At 44.4% G+C, this 21,691-nt stretch overlaps 1 protein-coding gene across 7 annotated transcripts in view; it reads right to left on the reverse strand.

Moving 5' to 3' along the window:
* The window catches only part of LRRFIP1 (LRR binding FLII interacting protein 1), a 118,208-nt gene extending 107,604 nt beyond the window's left edge, over positions 1 to 10,604 (reverse strand). For all 7 annotated transcript variants that reach the window (XM_068408195.1, XM_068408194.1, XM_068408193.1 and 4 more), the window contains exon 1: positions 10,483 to 10,604. In XM_068408195.1, coding sequence (XP_068264296.1) covers positions 10,483 to 10,572 — 90 coding nt within the window. In that variant the 5' untranslated portion in view covers positions 10,573 to 10,604. The remainder of the gene's footprint in view (positions 1 to 10,482) is intronic.
* Positions 10,605 to 21,691: the final 11,087 nt, after the last annotated feature.

Genomic DNA, 21,691 nt, shown 5'->3' on the forward strand with positions numbered 1-21,691 from the left:
TATTGGAGTTCTTGAAATCAAAGAATACCACTCGGAATACATTAACAGAGTAAGACATATAGGCAGCCCCCCCGCTCCCCCCCCCCGTCAGGTCCTGTCTTTGCTTGCTCTTTTTTTCCCCCTAACAGGAATTACAACCCAGCAGACACAATTATAACTTTATCCTCAGTCTCACAGTCTATTTAACACTTAAATTGTGTCGATCAATTAGTTTAATGTCAGGACCAGCTGTGTTAAAAAAGGCAAGTAACAAGAAGTGGTGAGAGAATAGGATAAACCAGCAGCAAAAGCTCAGCCCTTTGAGAATCACATTCTATTAAAGAAAATTACAATGAAAATCCAATTCCCTTAAGGTTTACTACCACCTCTTGAGGTGTATCAAGCTATCTTAGAAATGTCATACATAAGGTTTTTATACCTAATCGCTGTATTCACAGAGCTCGTATCCAAGATATTAGACTATTTTTTTTTGCACACTCTATTGATTTTATAGTGGGAAGACTGAAAGAGCAGACTTGTTATGCCACCAGCACAGGTAGCAGACCTGAGAAGCAACTCTAGGTAATGCAGATCTCTACAAGAAGCTTGCTTCTGTATGAACAGGTTGAGCCACCCCAAAAAAATTAGGATAGATTGCTGTAAGAGTATAGCTCACTACAAACCCATTGATCTTTGTTTTCTAATGCTAAATTTGTAGACTGCGTGGTTAGACAACAAGTTCTGGGTTACCAGATGCCTTTCTGCAATTCTGAAAATTGTTGTTAAGTCTGACAGTATATATTTATTCCATCAGTGATACAAATGCATTCTACCAGCACACACACAGAACCTTTCTTTGCTTACTCTAGTTCATCAAATTAATGATATGTTTTCCAGGGTAATTAGACAAGAATGTACAAATATTACTAAAAACAGTGTGTAACCCTCTGTAAATAAAACACTGACATTCTCTACATATACCAACATTATCCCTTGTATCCACACACAAGCACACTATTTCCCAGAGCCCCTAGATTCCTCTACAGTTCATGTAAAGGTTAGGTCACATCACTGTTTCAATGTACTCATTTCACATGAGGGCAGATTTAAATTTCATATTTAATAGACAATGGAATACCATGACCTTTGGGTATCACAAAAAATGTCCCAAAAGCCCACTTCAATTTTCAACAGATGTTGATTCAACATATTTGTCAATGTAAATCCTCTTAGAGCTCAGCAACACATTCAGCAAAGGAAGAAAATCAAGAGCAGAATGAACACATTTCATATGGGAGAAAGGACATTTTAAAGAAAACAGCTAATGGGAAATGCACGGTTGCACAGCAAAGCAATAGAGCTGTAGACCATTAAAATTTAAGCTGACTTATCTTCTAAAAACACATAAAGTTATATCTACTATTTTCCTAGCGACTCAATTGAAAAGACTTCAAGTTTGCAATCAGAGAGAAAAGCAGGGATTACACAGATGAAAAAAAAAAACCACAAACAGTAGGCTGTTATCTTTTACTGCCCATAGTCAGCAAAAAGCAAATACAATTTCATGTTTCCATGTGAAGACTGTAGTACATTGGCACCAGCATAAACAGCTGTATCTGAAATAGCTGAATCTAAAGCAACGTGTGTTTTAAAAGGGAAAAAACGTGAAGCTACAAGAGTCTGATAAGAGACCGGAGCCCAGGGATTTTCTGCGTGTGAAGCACACCAAGAGCCATTCCTTGCTCTCCTGTCATCCTACGTTAGCTGATAAACGTTCCATAATTAGAAGACCCAAGTGGGGATGCCTGAAATCCATCTGACCTGAGGGAACAAGTTTAAAAACCTGACCCAGCTTTTAGCATGCCAGATACTCCTGTATTCCATTTCTGTCTACTAGAAGGGGCTGGCAAAAGCAGACAGGAGAGACAAACTCAACTAAATTTGGTATTCAAATGTGAGATTAGAGAAAGGGTATTTTGGGACGTAGGAAGTACTCAAAAGAGGAAGGGAAAGAAAAAAATATTAAATCAGACACTGGTGAAGGGAAAGGTCACAAGATATGCAAGAGCAGAGACCAAGCAGGAAGAAACATTATTCCTTTATGTGCTCTGTGCAGAGCTCTGTGCTCGAGGCATCTGTGGGATTGCGAGAATGGTCTGCAAAGTCACCAGTGGGACCGCTGGGGACAGAGGCATCATCGCTTCATTGCGGGCAATATTAGAACACAAGTCACTGACCAACCAGCTAAACCAGTAAACACGCAAATAAACTGCTTCTGTGGAACTCGCTTCCAGTAAGCTTTTCCGTTCCAGGAAAGCTAAATCAATCTAACACTAATTACATGTAAAAACTGCAAGTAATGATGTTGTGGTAGGAAAAAACCAACCCTGAGAATCTATTTTTGAGGAAGCCAGAAGCAGTTGAAGATAGCATCTTGCTCGTTTCTTTGGTAGAAATTTGAATACAAATTGAATAATCCACTCTCATTCACATAAACCTTCCGACTGCTAAGAGGAAAGAAAATTTTTGCTCTATCGTTTTTGCATTTAGATATCTTTAACTAGTGTTAACTATCATTTTTGCATTTCTTCACACGCCTGATGCACCTGGTGGTGCACCTGGCAATTTTGGTTTTCCAAAGGCTCCGATTTCTTGTACAGCAACATATAATACAAAAATAAAATACAAATATTTTCTCAAAGAGCACAGGAGCTCATGAAGCATCGAAGAACTAGAATGCACCCAGTGTTTTTGCAAGTATAGTGCCAGGATTAAGCTGTATCACAAAAGAAACACTCATCTTGCAGACAAAAGCAGCATGCAGAAAGGAGAAGAGAGCTGCAAAAGAGAACAATGATGAACCAGCAAGGAGCTAGAATAGGAAATGAAGAGGCTTCCTCACCACATCCGAGGCTGGAACTCGGCTCGGATTTGGCACTATCAGATCACTTTCCCCATTCGCTGTCTCCAGCTCAACTCTTAAATGCCACAGTAGTATTTAGGCGGATAAAACCACAGCCCGTGCCAAGCTGCTGGCTCCCAGGCAGCAGGCACGCAGAAGGGCAAAGCAGATGCCACTGAACAAATTCACCTCTTTTCAGATCACACCCAGGGTATTTTACTGAAAGGACTTTACAAAGCAATCGACTTTCCATCTCTAGGTCAGAAATTTTTAATGAGCAATTAGCTCAGACACTCATCTTTACTGGAACCAAGCACTATTTTATGTCCCTAAATTAACAGAAGTTATTTCAATGTATTCAGTGGAGCTTCCAAGTCCGAATTAGTCACTCAAAGTTTTAGACCAGAGTTGTGCCATTTATGTGCAGTTATACTCAATACCTAAAACACCCATCTTTCATTAACACAGAAATAGTTAGTTTTGTTAAAACCTCCATTTTTTACATCTGACAATAAACCCAACCTTTTTAAAAGGATTTGAAGAAAACCACGGCCCCTGCAGAACTCCACACCCTGAAGGGGTACACACAGTATCAGAAATTCACTTACCTGGCACACTGAAGGGATGAAGGAACAGAGAACAGGATTGCAGGCTAGATGCTGCTGTGCAAGTCAAATCCATCATGGGGAGACGCTGCTTCATTTAACGAAGGATACACTCCTTTCTGCCCAGTTTTTGGTTCAGGCATACATCCATATCCCAAAACAAGCAACCCTCAGTTTTGGAAACAGCGTTAGTCGGAGTTAGCTTGCGTCTTCTCCTCCCTCAATGGCCAAAACTCCCAGCTGGTTAGACATAAAACTGCTCCTAGCTCTGCTCATCAGGAAAGACCTCCCAAGCCTTGCCCTTCACACTGCCCTCCACACTTCATGCCGCTGAGTTAAGTTTGTTTAAAGGCAGAATTAGAAATCCATCCAAATACGCGTAGGAAACGTCTTTGGCACTGAGGTCTAGCCAGCGAGTACTCTAGGTAAGGACAGCCATCAAACTAGTACGGCAGTCAGTTACAGCACATTCCCGGCAATGTGAAAGTATTACTTCAGTGCTTTTTCCCAGCCTCTGAACACATGACTTCTGTACCCTCTCTGTAGCCTCCAAAAATCAGCAGTTTTTAAACAGCCTGACCAGAACTTCCGCATTTTCATAACAGAAAATTATGTCACATGGTCATTCACCTACCTGAAGTCATTTACACACTGCAAGCACTGCATGGCAACTAGATCAGCTCCTCCTAGCTAATTAAAACCTTCAAATTCCTACCAGTGAGGTATTGCCTTATTTGGTATCTATCATGCCACACCAAGCTTAAGTTTCAACAGTGAAAGCTTCTACAACCAGGCCTTCGAGAGCTGCCTTACGTTTCTTCCTACCTACCAGCAACACTGGTGGTTCTCCATCCTCAAAATACCTAAGAGTACCTGCAAACAAGCTCCAGCACATCAGACCACTCAGTTTAAGAGATTACTGTCTCCAGTTGCTAGTCGCATTCTCCTGTAAGAGGTTACACTACTCACAGGGCAGAGGATGAAGCAGCATACAGCAGCTCTTCACCAGTGGCAATTTACCTTACAACATCTTACTTTTTAAAAAGTTTAAAAAAGAATTACGGGCAAAGATGCTGTGCCGGAATCCAGCAAACACAGTAACCTTAAACCACAGCAATCTGCACCAGAACAACTCATCTTAGGTACCCATGGCAAGAAAAACGCTTTCAACAGGAATTGGCCAATAATAACTTGCAAGACTGAAGACCAAGCCTACCCATGCAGATGCTTTTTAAATATATTTTTGCCTGATGTAATATTCTTATTTCAATGGACATAACAGGTTTTTTTTTCAGCTTTAGCTGGGAAAGTTCTACAGCCTACTTCTTGTTCCTTAACTGCAATAAGGTAAAAGAAAAGGAGAGTGTCTTGGGAGTAGACTGTTACAGATGTCTTCCCATAAGAAGCCCTTAAGCACTTCCCTCGCCTTTACTGTGTGATGAAAGCCCAATCATCAGCTATTTTCCTACCATGTGCAAGGCCAGCTATTCATGTCTAGTAGATTCAAGGTGACGAGCAAGAGCACCAGATAACACCAGAAGCAGAGAAAGCTCCACAATGAAATGACCATGCACCTACCCTTCTCAGAAACATCTCTGGTATTAAAAAAAAAAAAAAAAAAACCAAAAACTCTCAAAGCTACCTTACAACTATGTGAAGGAAAATTTTGCACACTGTAGTTCCCTCCACCGCCTCCCCCAGTCCAATGGGCAACTTCTCCCCCAAAAAGTATTTCAACACAAGCAAGACAACAGCTGATATTTCAGAGCTGCTATTTTAAGGTTTGCCTATGAGTGCTTATGTCTAGCTTGACAGATTCACTGCCCCTGGCAACCTGCTGACTTGACAGGAAGGACAAATACCTTGTTTCAGAAGCCCAAAATGCTACGTGGATTTTGCTCCTTGCAACCAAAGGATGGAAAAAAACCAAACCTGAACAGTGCTGAAAGCCTTGCAAGTACACTTGAGCTCCAACTTTATTCAGCGACAGGCCTGGAAAAACATCCTTCTAGATGAGGTAATGATTAGTATTACATCCTGCAGACGAGCTCAGCATCTGGGCTTGCAAAGAAAAAGGCCAGGCTTCCCATGTTGTTAATCCTAACAGTAGTCTTGCTTGACTGAAATAGGAATCACAGTTCCTAAACAGCTGTTTCCTCAGATGGTGAGAGAACAGCTGAAGAGGACTCAGGCCAGGCATGGACACAAAAACCAGACAACCAATTATTTAAAGTTGCAGTAGGCATACTGTGAGGCACATTGTGCACTGGGAGGCGAGCTACAATCACCCATTTAACCAAACTGAGATAGGTCTTAAGATTTTTGTCTCGCCTCTTAAACCATCCAAAGCTCCTCCTTCACACATTTCCTTTTGGAAGGATTGTAAGCAAAGCCAATGCCATTTTTTGGCTACATAGATGTAAAACATTAGGAAAAAGGAGTGTTCAATGAAGAAGAGCACATTTGCTACATAAAATCATCTCAATTTTGGAACAATTCTCCACGCCCTACTGGCAAGCACTGCCTACAAAGTCCTCCTTCCTTCCTATATTTAGGTCAGCCGGACTGAGTCAAGCCTTCCATGAGTATCCCTTGCTTTCATAACTTTCTATTCTAGAAGAGAGACCTACAGCCGGGCATGCTTTTTCAGATCATTTGTTCTCTTGGGCTGACACATTAACGCTCATAAAGGCAGAAAGTAATGAAATGAAAAAATAAGTCAAGTACAAGCAACTGGTGCTACATAAAACAGACTGTTTCTAAGGGTTTCTCTTGGAATATTTACCTGGCTTACAAAAGTCTTCACACATCTCTAATGCCAAATTCCGCTCAAGAAAGTTCCACCACTACGCTAACAAGGCACACAGACCTTACATGGGCATTACCTAGTATACCCTTAGGGAATATGCTGCTTCAAATACTCTGGTTTGCATAACAGTTCAATTAAGTTTGCATGGCTTGCGTTCCCATGTATAAGTATCCATTCTGCTTGTGTCAGCTTCAACTTTTACCAAATTGTTTCCATCTCTATTTATGCAGGTCACCCAAACTGCTGTAGAAAACAGAGAATTCTCCCTCAAATTATGCCCTCAATTCAAAAGCCAGGCCTTCAGATTCCACATACAATGATCATAGCATCTCTTCACTAGTCCTGAAACTCTGATTTAGGCTTCTGAAGTTACTTAGGGCCTTCCTTCCATAACCAGTAAAGCTGGCTGGCTGGTTTCACCTGCATTTTGAGTTATTTCCCATCAGCTACACTTCCTGCTCCTTCATACCAGTGCAACATCCCAGTTTTTACATCACTAAGAATGCAAGTCAATGCCCAAATGAAAATCTTCAGTGAAACAAATTTACAATCCATAAACTGATCAGGCCTGCTATTTAAAAAATAATAATTATGTATGTGAAAGTATGTAGGTGACAGTTCTTGAAACTTTGAAAATGACATACAGTGTACAAAGAGTGAAGAAGCAACCCTCAGAACACTACTTTAATAGTAAAAACAAAGTTATGTTGCTTGAATTACTAACTTCAAATTAATTACCAGCTAGAGTTCTACTCTGTAAATTGCTGGATGAAAAAGAGCAGATTTCTAGCACAGAGATGACACAAGGCAGGATTGTTTTTCTGAGCGGTGTAACACACACCTGTTTGCAAAACACTAACAAAACAAGGTGTATATTACTTTCCTAATAAAAACAATAAATTCACCTTGACCTTGTTCTTCCTCATTCAAGAAAATAAAACCCCAGTAACTAATATTATCTGCCTATATGAGAAATACCTCATTTACCCAGATGGCAGTTCCTCACTGGATTTACAAAACTCTTTCTGCTCATGTAACACAACTATTACTATAGTGAGCAGAGTGGAAGTTAGGGAAAAAAAACAATATTCCCCTAGAAATGTTGTTTCAAGTTATCACATCAAACCCATCTAACCCAAGCAGGAACAAAGCAGGAAGCCAGTCCCTGTAAGGTTAAGCAGCCCAGGACTCAGCCCTCCCGAACCACACACACACCAGCCCAAGAGAATAGCCAGACAACTGCGCAGTACGCGCACGCGATTACTGCTCGCTGTGCTGGCACAGATCTCAAGAAGTATCAAACTGCTAGATTTTGCAAACACTGCTGGCACGTATTCACAGAGAGAAATAAAATAGCCCAAAAGTTTCCATTGACCTAAACACAGAATAATCTACTGGCGTCAACATGAGCCTGAAAGCAGAGAAGCCTATCATTGATCAGCTTCGCTCTCATCTGTAAGCGCTGACACCCGGAAAAAAATAACCTCAGCAACACAAGCTAGGTGTGCATTCAGCAAATCCTGAGCGGCAGTCATCTGCGCCCGATAGAACACCGTGTTCTTATTTTAACCATATTTGCATACTTGCCATCCATCTAATTACCATGTAAGTCAGAAACTCAGCAGCCAGATTTAGCAGTCCGTTACTACTCTTCCCTGATGGGCAAGGTGATTGACAGTAACTGTACCTTCTACCTCCACCCCAAACAGGTCTAGACAAGGTGATAAACCAGTTGCAGCTGATCTAGTTCAGAAATTGCCTCAAACATTTAAACTTATTACTGCTGCTTAACATTACTAATACTGCTACTAAAACCCTGTCACTACAACATGCTTCACTTTTACAATTTCCTTCCGCTTGCTCAGTTACTTCCTCTTAAGACTGTTCTCACATCCCACGGGGGCGAGGACTGCCTTCCTCACTGCGCAAGGCTCTCCTTCAGTCTACACGAGACTGCACATACACAGCAAGATGTCCTGGTTGCAAATTCAAAAATATTTATGCTTCAAATGGCAGGAGTTTTAAGAGTCTTTACAAGTCTTAATGTGTCCTTATAGAAGCACATAGTGTAGCAAGAACTGTTGATTTTCCAAGATCTTCTTACAATTATAAAATACAACAACTGGAACGTGTCAAAGCAGCACAGTCCTTTTGGAGGAAAACCAAACGGAGAGAAGATGCACGCATGTCAACTTACTCTCAGAGATTCCAAGGTAAAAGTACCTCTATGAATAAATCTGGTTTGGATGCTCTTTTAGGCTCCCACCCAAACACAGCAGAATAAGATCCAAGAATCTGCTAATAACTTGCAAACACCTGTAGCTTCTGGATAACAAAGAAAAGAGAAGAGTGAAAACCTATGCACAAACGCAAGACGTCTATGTCTCAGCTTTGCCTAAACACCTGCAAGGAAGGCTGGAAGAGCCAAAATGTCAGTAACCCTCATACCCTTCTCAACACGAAGGCTCTCAGCATCTTTATTAGGAGGAGACAAAAGGCTTACTTTACATTTTTAAGAGTTCTTAAGATCATACAGAAGGATTCATCTGGGATCCTTGTGTGGAGAACGGGCAGTTAAACAACAAAACTATTGTACGTGCATAAAACCCAAGACAGAATAATGCAAAGAGCTGAAATAATATGGGAAAACGCTGAACCTTGAACTTGGCAGTTCACAGTTTTAGCACTCAAGGGAAAAGATAAAAGACATGCTTGTGTTGGGCTTTTTGACCAAATGGGAGTTGTCCTTTAAACAATCCTCAAAAGAAAAAAAAAACAAAACACAAATCGACACAATATTTAAGGCCTCAAACCACTTGACAATACAGTGAAAAGCAGTACACAAACTAAAGAAAAGTGAAAGCAGGAGAGAAACATGCAACAGAGAAGGACAGCCTAGGCCCCCTGTTAGAGACTGATGTTTTCCTTGATCAAATGACAGCACAGCCAGAACACAGTTGTGGAATTTAAACCCTCATCCTGAAGCAATTCCTAGGATGTTATCACGAGTCAAACTCTAGTAGACAGCACGATCACTCTTACTTGCTATCTTATGTCCAGGACACGAGACATTCTTGTCCTCCTACCTCAGACTCCATCCCTAGGAACTTTCCCATCTTCTCATTATGCTGCCACAAAAATCTGCCTTCTGCAAACACACTATCCCAATCACTCACACAGAAATTAGCCTACTGCATGTATTCCAAAGATGCGACAAACCACTTCAAAATGGTACACAAGAACAGTAAAGACTTCCCACGTCAGGGCTGCCCTTAGTGAGACCATCCAAGGCACACGATGGTACAGCTATCTCAATCTAACAGCCAGTTGCCAACAAAAATCAGCTTCGCATTAGCATTCATCAGATCCTGCTGCAACTGTGATTCAGGAAAGGAAACCAAGAGACTTAAATCTCTTCTAGAAGAGTGATTTATCTTGTAACCCACCTGGGGGACAGACCAACATGAGGCGGGGAGCAGACACACATAAGCCGTGCTGGTGGAAGAGGACGGCCACCTTCAGCAGCAGCCAGCATCAGATCAGCTTAGACATGGTGAACAACCCCACAGCCGCTTATCCCGATCTCTGGTTGGGGATGCCCATCTCCCCCCATTGGGAGACTGTGGGAAGAAGGATGCATAACAACCCATGTCAGCTTTAGTAAACATAAAAACCAACGCAGTGCCTAGGGAGCAGCAAGCCTAACTCATTAAATATAAATATAAGCCGGTTTCCCAGTTAGACTGTACGCTTATGCCTACATCTAGCACCATCTCGCAGTCTTCTGGTTTACGTTTTTTCATTTCTATGTGTCCACACAAGACCCGAGTGGCCCATTTTCTGGTTCTCAGTCATTCACGCCAACCCCAGCAGCAGACAATCACCGTCCCCTCACCGAGGGGCTGGAGCCGGGAGGGGTTTCTGCCCGAGCCGGACCCCTACACCCTTCTCCTCACAGATAAACACTTTAAGCGCTTCAGGCTTAAGCGGTGCCCTCCGGATGATAAATCAGGCCGACAGCGCGGAGATGAACGCGGTTTTTATTCAGCGTTTCATCAACCTGCCCTCGAACCGCCGCCGTCCTGCCCGCGGGCGCCTGCGCGGCGGCGGGGGGGGCCCGGGGCGTGGAGGGAGGATGGGGGGGCGGGGGGGGGGGGGGGGGGGGTGGTTCGCCGGCCGCCGCTCACCTCACGGGCGATCTGGTTGAGCGCATCGTCCTCCGCCGTCAGGCGCTCCCGGTTCGGCAGCCGCTTTCGCCCAGCCCCCTGCGTCCCCATGGCGGTCCCGCTCCCCTGCCGCTGCCCGCCAGCCCAGCCCCGATCCTCCCGCTCCCACCACCGCCGCCTCCTCTGCCGCTCGCCGGCGCCGGCGTGAAGAGCCCGGCCGTCACCGCCCCCCGCCCCGCGCATGCGCCGCTGCCCCCCCGCCCGGAGGGGACGGGCCGGGCGCCGCCTCATACCCCTCGCCGACCCACCCGAAAGCGGGACGCGGGCAGGGCAGCGCGGCTCGCCGGCTCCCCTCGCACTCCTTCCTCCGCAGCGGCTCCCTCAGCCCTGGGCAGCCCCGCTGGGAACCACCCCTCTCTCTGGGGCACCCGCCACCCTGGCCGGGCACAGCCGCGGGCTTCCCGGCTTCCCCAGGCTCCCTGGCTCCCGCAGTCCCCCGGTAACCCTCCTCCCGAGGCCTCTTGTCTGCAAAGCTGAAGAAAATTTCCCTGAACCTGGGGGCGTTCTCGGCCACAGATACAGGGGGAGTGGGCCAGAAACCCATCTCCTCATGCCCCGAACGCTCACCCGGCCTTGTAGCCCCGTGAGAACCCTTCAACCATTAATTTTCATGTTCAGTATAAGTGGACGTGATTAATTCTAGTGTCAAATACATCAGTGCTTAATTAATTCACATTGATAAGGAGCATGTATTCTCTGGGATTCCTGTCACAGCCCTTGTACCTCAATTCTCTCAATAATTCCTTAAATATGAATTACAAGCCTCTCGAGCTCAGGGCACCAAACGTGCTATGGAGACCTGTGACAGAAAAAGGGCTGCAAAACCCACCCCCTTACTGACAAAGACCAGCAAGCTGCATTTAATCTTTACGACTTAATTTTACGATTGATTCAAACTTGATAAAGGTAAAGTGCAATGCCTGCCCGCCCTGGTCAGCCCAGTGTTTATCTAGCAGTTTTCATGCACAATGACTGAGATTTGGGTCATCCTCAAATTCAAAACTGTGTCAAGCAGTTTAATATATCATCCCTTCCCGTGGGGGCATGTGTCAGAGCATAAAGCAATGCAGTGGGTGTTTCAGGAAAAGAAAAAAAAACACCTAGTTTTAGCAGCATCCTTTTCCTCAAGAGGGTACAGGTGCCCTCCATCAGTCCCCAGGCTAGTGCTTGTTCTTCAGAAACTATTTAATTCTCATGTGTTGCTTTTTATACGAGTGACATCAAGGTGTCTATTATTTATAGCCGGTGTCTGTGCTGAAGCAATTGTCTCTGAGCGATTGCCCTCCGCTCCTCTGCGGCACAGTGCCCACATGCATGCAGAAACGCTGTGGTCCAACCATGGCAAGAGACTCCCCAGACCTTTGAGGTGCAGCTGTTGACTTCAGAGTAGATTGAGAGCTCCTAACAAAGACATCCTGATCACTCACCCCACCAGGCACGTCCCCTCCTCTCAGCCCTGGGATCTGCAGCCTGAACGGGAATCCCTCCGTTTTTGACAGTTTTCTCCTGTTTAGCCTTGCTTTCAAGAGGGAACTTGAAGCCCACCCTCTCCTTTACCCTGCCATCACTCCAGCTCTCACTCAATGTCTACAATCTTCTTAGAGCAGCCGAACACTCTTTTTTTTCAGACAGCCTTTGGGCTATGCGTGCGCTCACCACTCACGTTACAGTTGGTTTGGGAACCACAGCTCTTCTGATGACTGGGTAGTGGTATTGCATTGATACTGCTTCTTATGCCTGGAAGTATTTATCTTTACAAGAAACAAATTATTATTTTGTCAGCAGAAGCAGATAGATGAGTTCCCTACTGTACTTGGAGATTAAAACCAAACGTGTCACGTCCTGAGGCTTGGCGTTAAGCTTACTCTGACCCCATACAAGTGGAAAAAAAAAAAAGCACAGGGGCCTTAAAAGTGAGCTCAGACCTTACTACAGAGGCAGACCTTTGCTGTGTCTGGCTTTCCTAGATATCCCGCAGGCTTCCCTTCTTCAGCCACCTCAGTTCCAATCTCACCTCCCCAAGACCTGGCTTAGCACTATCACCCTTTCAGGCTCTGCATAACTTGTTCCCTGAGCCCTTATCCTTGCGTTTGCCCCTGCCCTTTGAGGAATTCTGGCTAAAGAGGCAGGGTAGTGCCTTATTTTTAGGTCCATGTCACCCAGGGATTTCAGCCACCTGTGCAGCTGCATTACTGTATCCATGCAAAGAATTTCCAGTTCAGTGGTGCAGTAAGATTTGCGTTAGTGCTGTTTGCCTGTCTTTCTTTCTTTTATTTTCTTTCTTTGCTGAAAGCGTTGCAGAGGGTTGGCCTTACAGCCAAACTGAAGCTTACACTAGGCGGGTTTGTGTCTGAAAACCTACTGTTAAGAGGGCTTTGTTAAAAAGCAAGCAAGCAAGCAAGGAATTAAAAAAATAAAGCAGATAAATTGGAAGAGAAGCAGCCACTGAGTGACTGCAGTCAGATTTCAAATCACACGTTGAACTTGCGTTGCAGTGTAAGAGTTCCTTCTTTTTTCTTGCATTCCAGACACTTATAGTAATTTTTTCTTTTAATATAGTCAAAATAACCAGTCTTGTTATAAAAATATTACACCTACAAAATTTGTCCAAATAATGTGAAATAAAGATTCAAATACGTTAGTTTTGGCTACCCTATGAAGTTCAGTGAGTGCAGCTGAAAATGAAACACTGAAATGTACATTTCTTATTTTAACAAGCAACATGAAGTCGAGGCTCATTTTGTCTAAGAGTCATAACTGTGATTAACGATACTTGGACAAGACTTAAGTATCCCGTGCCAGTTTCAAACGGCTCTATTTTAAGAGCGTAGTATGTACCTCATTCTCCAATATCCTGTGTACGAGGAGGCTGTTTGATGCAGAGCACACCCCAAAGAGACAATTTGCCCTCTGTGCTACTCTTAAACCCAGCTGTCTTGTAAAACCTCGCTCTTGAGGATCAGAACAAGCGATTAGCTGTTAAAATTGCTGCTGCTGGTCTACTCAACAGACTGCTTTTACATCATAAAATGGATGCGTTTATATTCTGTGCAGCAAAATATGATTACATCTCTATTAGCAGCAAGCCCTGGGACAGGGGGATCCAGTGGCTAGCTGGCGGTGTTAAAAGAAAACATAAGGACACCTCTCCACTCCACCATGAGTTCACAGCATCTGCCAAACCAGAAATGAAGTCTGACAGCTTTAACAAGCTGTCCATTAGTCCAAGGAGAGAGGAAAGCTTAAATACTTGGAAAATCTACACTTAGGAGGCCAGTATTTCATATTGTCAAGATCCGTGAAACAAGCAGAGCTCCATTAGCATCGTAATGTTTTGCAAACATAACAGCAGCGGTATCCAGCAGGGTCTGTGGATTTATTAATGGAAAAGAATTACATCACAGACAAATATGTGCTGGCACTGAAATACTGCAGAAAAAAAAACACTGATGCAACTAAAGGGCTTGTACTTTATTAGACCTCCTAAGGAGCCCAAGATGATCCTCTTCAGCAAAGCAGACCTCCTGGGAAAAGCTTTCAGATGTTGTTGCCACATTTGAGCAGCGTCAAGACAGGGCTCAGGAGACTGGTAGTGTCCATGCAGGTTTTGTCCAGATGAGATCCATTACTGTTGCTTCAAGTCACTATTTGCATCAGGGGAGCTCTGGCACGCTGGGAACCTTGCTTAGCTTGGTTGTGTCTAGCCTGGGGCTTGTAGTTACAGAGTGACTCATCGCAGCAAAGCCATAACTGATAACTGCCTTCCCACGTGGTCCAGAAAAGGCATCGATGAGCTTGGGCTGACCAAGGAGAATACAGTCCATACAGCAATGGGCTTTTAAGCCAAGCTTTAAGTGGACTGAAAAAAAAAAAATCCCACAACAGCAGCAGATGATTATCTTGTTCCCTTTTTACCAACTGCAACTTACTTGCTATACCAAAGATGTGGGTTTTTTCTGAAGAGGGCTTATTTGTTGTCTTCATCTTGCCAAAACCCCTCAGTGACTTACTGGCCTCCTCTAGTCACCCTGGCATGTCATGATTGATAGTTTTTCATCTGTAAATTTTTCACAGGTCACTGAAGATGCCACTTTGGGGATCTCAAGGTCTCTGAATTGGCTCCCATTCAAGGTTGAGGAAGAATCTTCCTTTGGAGGGAATTTTTCAAAGGTTAACCTTGGGGTTGATTTAATTTTGTGTTTTCATTAGTGCCCTGACACAAGTAGGACAGCGCTAATGAAATATGCTGATGACACAGTCACCAATAAAGGAGGATAAAGTCATACAAGAACGGGAAGAGGTTAAGGACTTGAGAAACAAGCGGAGTGAAATCAAGCAGACAGCAAATACCACGTCAAAGGATAAATTTATGGTCTCATCCGCTGTAAATGAGGGAAGAGTTCTGGGGTTATAAACTGGTCATGGGTTGGTTGTGTGCCATCATCACAACACAAACACCAAAGAACTACATTTAATGTTAGAGCACTTAACGTAAGGGTCTACCAATGCAAATATTTATACCATTGCACAACCATCCACAAGACCTTACCTAAAAGAGTGCCTGCAAGTCTGCTTTTCCATGTTAAGAAGAACTCAAACTTGCATAGCTGTGAAGAGGAAAAACTCCTAGGATAAGCAGCAGGAGGACCTTTCCTGAGATGAGAAGGGGTTGGCTTGTCTAGCCAAAAGCAGAAAACTCCATCTCTTTTCTATAAACTGTTTTGGAGAAAAGGGGTGGGGGTGATGCTACGTAATGCTTAGAGCCCTTAGAGCCAAGTTAGCACAAAAGCATACAGCTAAACAGACCATATATAATTATAGTCTGGAAATCAGAGGTTTCTTGCCAAAGTTCTGGACATGCATCCCAAAGCAGTTTTTGGGTAGCTAGGGTGAAGTCTATTAAGTCTGTGGTAAGCCCTATACTGATAACCTGTCTGCCTTAACGAGCACTGACCAAACACCGTGGGCTCTCCGCCCTGCCACTAAATTTGGGACATGAATATCCATCACGGTTGATACTGCAACAGCCCCAGAGAGGTTGTTCTGGCCCCACTGATGCTCCTGTTTGGAGGACGTAAGCCAGCCTTCACCCAGACTAACACGTGCAAGCTCTCCATTACCTGCAATTTGCAAACTCTCACTGACCTCACTGAAAACTGCCCATCTTGGGCTAAAAATGGGAACTTGCTCAATGCAGCCTCTGAGGACCTAATCTAATTAGCAGCAGACACGCCACAGCTCAGAGCATTTCAGCACGAAGCAAAGTGAAGCCAGCTCCACAGCAGCTGTAGTTGCAGGGGGCCAAACCTATCCCAGGCCACTGAACAGCACCCGATTGCCGTGCCGGGCTCACAAAGGTGGCCTGTTATGGTCTGCCAGTGGCCATCTGGGCTCCTATCTGCTATTCCCAGCCTGCCACAGCACCGCAGCAAGCTGCAAAATCTGACTGTTTCTCCTCCTTTGGCTTTCCCCGCTTGCTGTGTCAATAAAGCATAGTTTTAAGAGACCCCCAGGCTGTTTTCAGAAGAGCCTTCTAAAAATACATCATATGTCTCTTTCTTATAACACTCCCCATTTCCTACCTCAAGTCCTATGGGGATAAAACCCATTCCAGACTGTGAGATGCTTGGATATTACAGTGACAAGACCTGCATACCCCCAGCCTTTTCTTCCCAGAGCCTGGGCAGAAGGCAGACAAGAGATCAATATGCATATTTAATTTGGGAATACAGCCTCTACATCTGTCCAAAAAAAATAGTCTGAACTAGTTAGTCCTTCAGCCAGATGAAATCAAGATGGCTTTGGTGAAAACAATGTATTACATCAGCTGAAGCAGCTGAGGACCTGGCTGTGCATCACTTTGGGATTAATATATCGAAGCGTTCCTCCTGCCATTGTGGCGATGTCCTCGCCCCACTGACAGTGCGCAGACAGGAGAGCGAGGAATCACATGTCCTTGCTACAAGGGCTCAACGCTGCTTGCTGATCTGATTTTCCCCGTGGTTTGTCTGCTCCATGCTGTGTGGCCTCATCCACTCCCGTCCCAAATGTTGCGGAGTTAAGCTGAGCCACATTTTCCAATCAGGCCCTCCAAGTTTTCAGCTCCAGTTGTTTTGGACTGCAGTAAAACATAGCCACAGCACATGGTCTAAAAACAGCCAATTGTTTGTAGTAGATCAAGTGCTTGCACTAATTAGTCATGGTGTTCTGTAAAATGGCATATGAACATCATTTTGGAAAAGCTTATGTGAAGCCACATCACAGTTTCTCTCCCTCAGCTGGAGCGGAAGAGGGGGAAGGAGGTGCTGTTTGTTGTCCCTGTGGAAATCCATCCAGATTCATCCAAAGCGCAAATCAGAGGCAAAACATCCCCTTTCTCAAGTGCAACAGAACTTAACCGTGCTCTGCTTATAACCATCTTTACGCTTGTCGGGGATGAGGTATTTTCCACTCACCTATTTTATAGCAAAATAAAAAATTGCTACTTCTCTTCTCAGGGAACGGTTCCAACCACTTATCATCAGACAGAAGAGCACCTGTGTCTGATGTCTCGTGGTTCTGCATTATGAACTGAAGCTGTGCATGGCTAAGCCATCTCCTGTCACCTCTCTGGTCACCCACCTACGCAGAACAGCAGCAAACTGGCAATGTCAGTTAATAATTCCTGGCTTACCTAAAATAAGCCATGCTGGTGCTAAAGGATTTCAGATTCCAGCTGTGATAATCACTAGCAGGGCAGGAAGGCAGGTCATTAGAGTTTTCTGAAATAAATAAGTTTGCCTAAACTGGGAAGTGAAAGAAGATATGGTAACAAAACATTAGAGGAAACCGAGACAAAACACTTCAGATGTTACAGTGTGTTAGAGTTGGTGCGTCTGATTTTAAGTCATAACACATTTTCTGGGCATCCCTAGCATTCCTGGTTTTCCATGCACAGTAACTGATGAATGTGGCATGTGGGACTGACTCATCTGCCTGGCACGCTTTCCCTGCCCTCTGCCTCGCCGTGCACCCCCAAGCCAATTCATCCCTTAGTCACTGCACCTCATCCCAGCCCTGCAGCAGTTACCATGCTCTGCAGTTTTCCTGTAGGTTTTTCCGTAACGTTAATTATTATGGGACTAAAACCCTTCTGATCCATCCCTGTAGGAATGTGAAGGAATTCGCTTCTCTGTTCTCAATCAACAAAGAACCAAAACAGTCAGGCAAGTGTTGTCAAATTCTCCAGGGTTTAGTTTTCCTTCTGATTGTAGAAACAATTAAAAGAAGATATTTTTCCCAAACACAGTGAGTTGCCACAGAACCTTTTCATTTCAGCTGCATGTAAAAATAAATAAATACAGCATTGAATACCCCAAACTGGACAGAAAGCAAAATGTGTGCTTTCATCTAGAAACCAGCAATTTCCATAGAGGGCTGAATGGCCTGTCAAGGACCGAGCTGGAAAAAGATGCCAGAGGGAGGAACAGAATGGGCTCAGCCCCAAGTCTCTGCTTTTCCTTTCTTTTGCCTTCTGCCTTTCCTAGCTGTGCATTTCCCTGAGGACAGCTACTCAATATATAGCTACTTATTGCAGGGTTTCCAGCCTTAAACCATGTAGTAGGGCTGGGCACTCTTAGAAGGAGGCATCTCCCCAGGGACTGACAGACACCACCTTTGTTGCCCAACCTCAATTTCTACAGAAGTTTTCATCTTCCCTGACCTTATAGTTGTGGTGGCAGAGGGGAAAGGCAGGAAGGAGACTTCTCTGCGGTGGCCTCTTTTGCGGCAGTTACTAGTTAAAGTTTCTGAAGCATCCTGAGCACATTAGTGGCTCAACTCAACTAATTAGAAATTCCCAAAATAATTTTTAATACATTTTTCAATTATAAAAGGAGTTGCTCTAGGTAACAGCAGATAATGATTCCCTGCCCGTGGCATCTTTGTTCCTTCCTGGTTTGTTGGCAACAGATGACTCATTTCACCTCTGCGTAACAGAACGCCTGTGTTACTACTCTTCCAGCAGTGTCTGGCATTAAATGAGGTTGCTCAGGCTCATACAGATGAAATGATTTCTATTCTTGTGCCTTTACAGACCATGCCTGTAACACCCAGTCCATGAAACTGAGAACCAGCTGAAAACCAGCCCAACATTTCGACGTGACCTGAAAAACCAAGACTACGATGTGGCCACTGGCCTGGTGTGAAGCGTGGAGAAGCAGAACCCATCATAAAATGCCCTATGAATATGTCTGTACTATACATCCAACAGCTGGGTGGGGACTACAGCGGGAAAAAAAATTATATTCACACCCACATGAGCTTCCCAAGTCTGTGCGGGACAGCATTGCTTAAATATTTCTCTTTCTTAGCACCAGCAAACTCTTTTCAGTTGCATTCATTGCAAGTGTCTTGCAAACACAGACAGATGAAACACTTCTCGGGGAGATTACTGAGCCGGGAGCAACTTTTGGCTGTCAGTGAGCTCCTCTATAGCCCTTTGCATAGAAAGGTACTGCCTACAGCCATTTTTAGCCCAGGGAAGGGAACACGTGTGATCACTCTGTAAGTGTGTGCCGGTCCCAGACTAATAGCTTAAGCCAGCTGGCCAGTTGCCACCAAGTTTATCAGAGAGGTCAAGGTCCATCCCAAATGTAATATCCCCACTGGCAAAAAAGCAACACACGGAGCTCATGGTAGGCACCAGACCATGCATGTGGAAGAGAGCGGTTAAGTGCTTTAATCGTGGAAAATGCTGCAAAACCTGCACCTTGTTAGATAACGATGTCTCTTATTTCACGGAACTGTTTCCTTCATTTCCATACTGTTCAGGAACCGGCTCTCCTTTTGAAGTCAGGTATCCAAGCTAGAGCCAAAGGTCTCTGCATTGCAGCTCTCTTGGCAAGGTGGGCTGGACTCATGGAGGGGGAGGTCCTCCTGGCTAAACTCTGCTGAGTAAAAGAGAACGTCAAGTTTGGGATAAGCAAAATGGGCAATGCATATATTTTCACAACAGAAAGCCATATGTACCTTTCACAAAAGCTGCAATTTACTTATTAGCATATGGCAAGAGCAACTCCATGCACTAAAAGGGGACACTGACTACTTTTCATATCTCTTTCCACCTCCAGCACCCTCAGCAGAGGCTGTTCATACCAACTCTTAAACAAGTTTTGAGAAATCCCCTATAAATGGCAGGGGATTGTGGCTAGCGGGTAACCAGCGTGGGTAGGCAGCTGCCTACAACAGCATGGCTCCTCTCAAGAGTAAGGAGGTGTGTGGCAGACATTTCCCACCTCCCTATGCTTCAAGGCTATTTATTGTCACCCATCAAGTGTAATTTCAAAGGTGTAAACAATATTACCTGTCTCTTCAATTGGGTAGCAGGCAATGCTGTAGGAAAGCCTTTCTTGTGGTTCACACTTGTATTCTTTTTGTAATTTAATCCCACTATACTTAAAATGTTTATTGTAGTCAGTAGTTGTTTTCCCTCCTCAGTCTTTAACACATGCTAATGTTCAACCATCATTTATCATCTGGGAGCCATTAATATTAAGCTTGTTTAATGTTTCCAAGCCAATCTCTGGAGTGTTTTTGTGATGTTAATAATTAATACAGGAAGACTAGCATTTTAAAAGCCTGAAGCAGTTCACAGCAGGCTCGGTTTAGAGCCTCAGTGTAAATGATCTGTTCATCATTACAGCTCCATCAATCCTCAAAATATTTCTTAATTCTCTATCAGTGCAACAGTGTTTTTTCATTAACAAAGGCACAACCCTTCCTCCTCTCAAAACTGACAAAATGATTTTTCAATGCTCCGTTGTAGTGGTGACAAACCTTGCCTATATGATCACTAGTGGGCTACTGTGGGTCTTCAGGCCACTATGGGTCTTCGGGCTTCAGGAGCTGACATCAAGTATCAGTTTACAACATTACTGCAGGCACGGAAAAGGCGAAACAGCAAATACCAAGATGCTTAGAAAAAGCATTTCCATTCCAAGGCAGGCCTCTGTGATTAACTTCTTACCCATGTTTTCTAGGAGAACCATCATGCAAACAAGGGATTACGTGTTTAACAGCACAGGTATGGCAAACAGTTTTGAGAACATAATTTGTTGTGACCTCTGGATGGGCCAAGCAAGAATTCATTTTGCTTACCGTGGTTTCAGATGTTTCTTTTTGAAACAAATAGGCTTTTAAAAATAGAAGAGCCCCTGCCTATTTCTGAGGCTCTGGCTGCTGACAAGGGCCAGGATGGCTTGCTCAGCAAGAGGCAGCATGCCCACCTCTCCCAAAGCATGCCAGGGGCTCCCCAGACCAACACTCAGTGTTTCGGAGCCTTGTGAGCAGAGCTGCTCTGCCAGAGCAGGGTCAGGACCCCAGGTGGACTCTGATCGGTGAGCTCATTTATAGCAATACCAACTAAACCAAAACAGTTAAATCCCAAAAGCAAGACATGCTATATATACTCACACACAAGTGACTGGTTCCTTTGAAGCTGGCAGTGCAGAGAGACAACTTGTCTGCCCTACAACTGTTTCAGGAGCCAAAATCGCTTAGGCAAGGTCATAATGAAAGCCACATTTCTATGACCATTCATTCTGGGCTCTACATGCCCATTGCCAGCTGTCTAAATCTGACCATAACCTCACTTCTGTCCAGCTAGCCAGAGCTCACAATAGACACAGTGCTGGCTTTGAAAGAGCATCAAGACAACAGGCGATGCTCTCGGAAAGCTTGGCGATACAGAGGCAGCCCATCAGAGCCTATATATAGAGCAGTTTGCAGCAGCAGAGGGTTTACATTAGGTCAGCAGTGGCCCACGGCCACTGTGGGCTTTCAGCACAGCCCAGAGCCCTAAAGCCACTGGACCATGGCACAAGACAACAGCAGGGTTCAGGTGTAACTTTAAAGCAGCTCTAGCAAACCCTGACTCAGTTTTTGAGGCCAGAAAAGTTTGACAAAGCCCTTCCAGCATAAAGAACACATTTTTTCTGCTCCTCCGCATCCACCAGCAGCAGCAGGAAAAAAAAGAACCCAAAAAGCCATTTGTGCTTTCAGACATTTTGTTCAGAGATCAAGAGGCAAGGTGGACAGCAGTGTTCATGGTATAATCTGGGCAGCTGAAACACGCTCGGGTGTCTGTGGCTGTTCCTTGTCAGACCAGCCCAGTTCAGGAGTGGGGTCACAG

The sequence above is a fragment of the Nyctibius grandis genome, chromosome 9, assembly GCF_013368605.1.
Source record: "Nyctibius grandis isolate bNycGra1 chromosome 9, bNycGra1.pri, whole genome shotgun sequence".
NCBI lineage: Eukaryota > Metazoa > Chordata > Aves > Nyctibiiformes > Nyctibiidae > Nyctibius > Nyctibius grandis.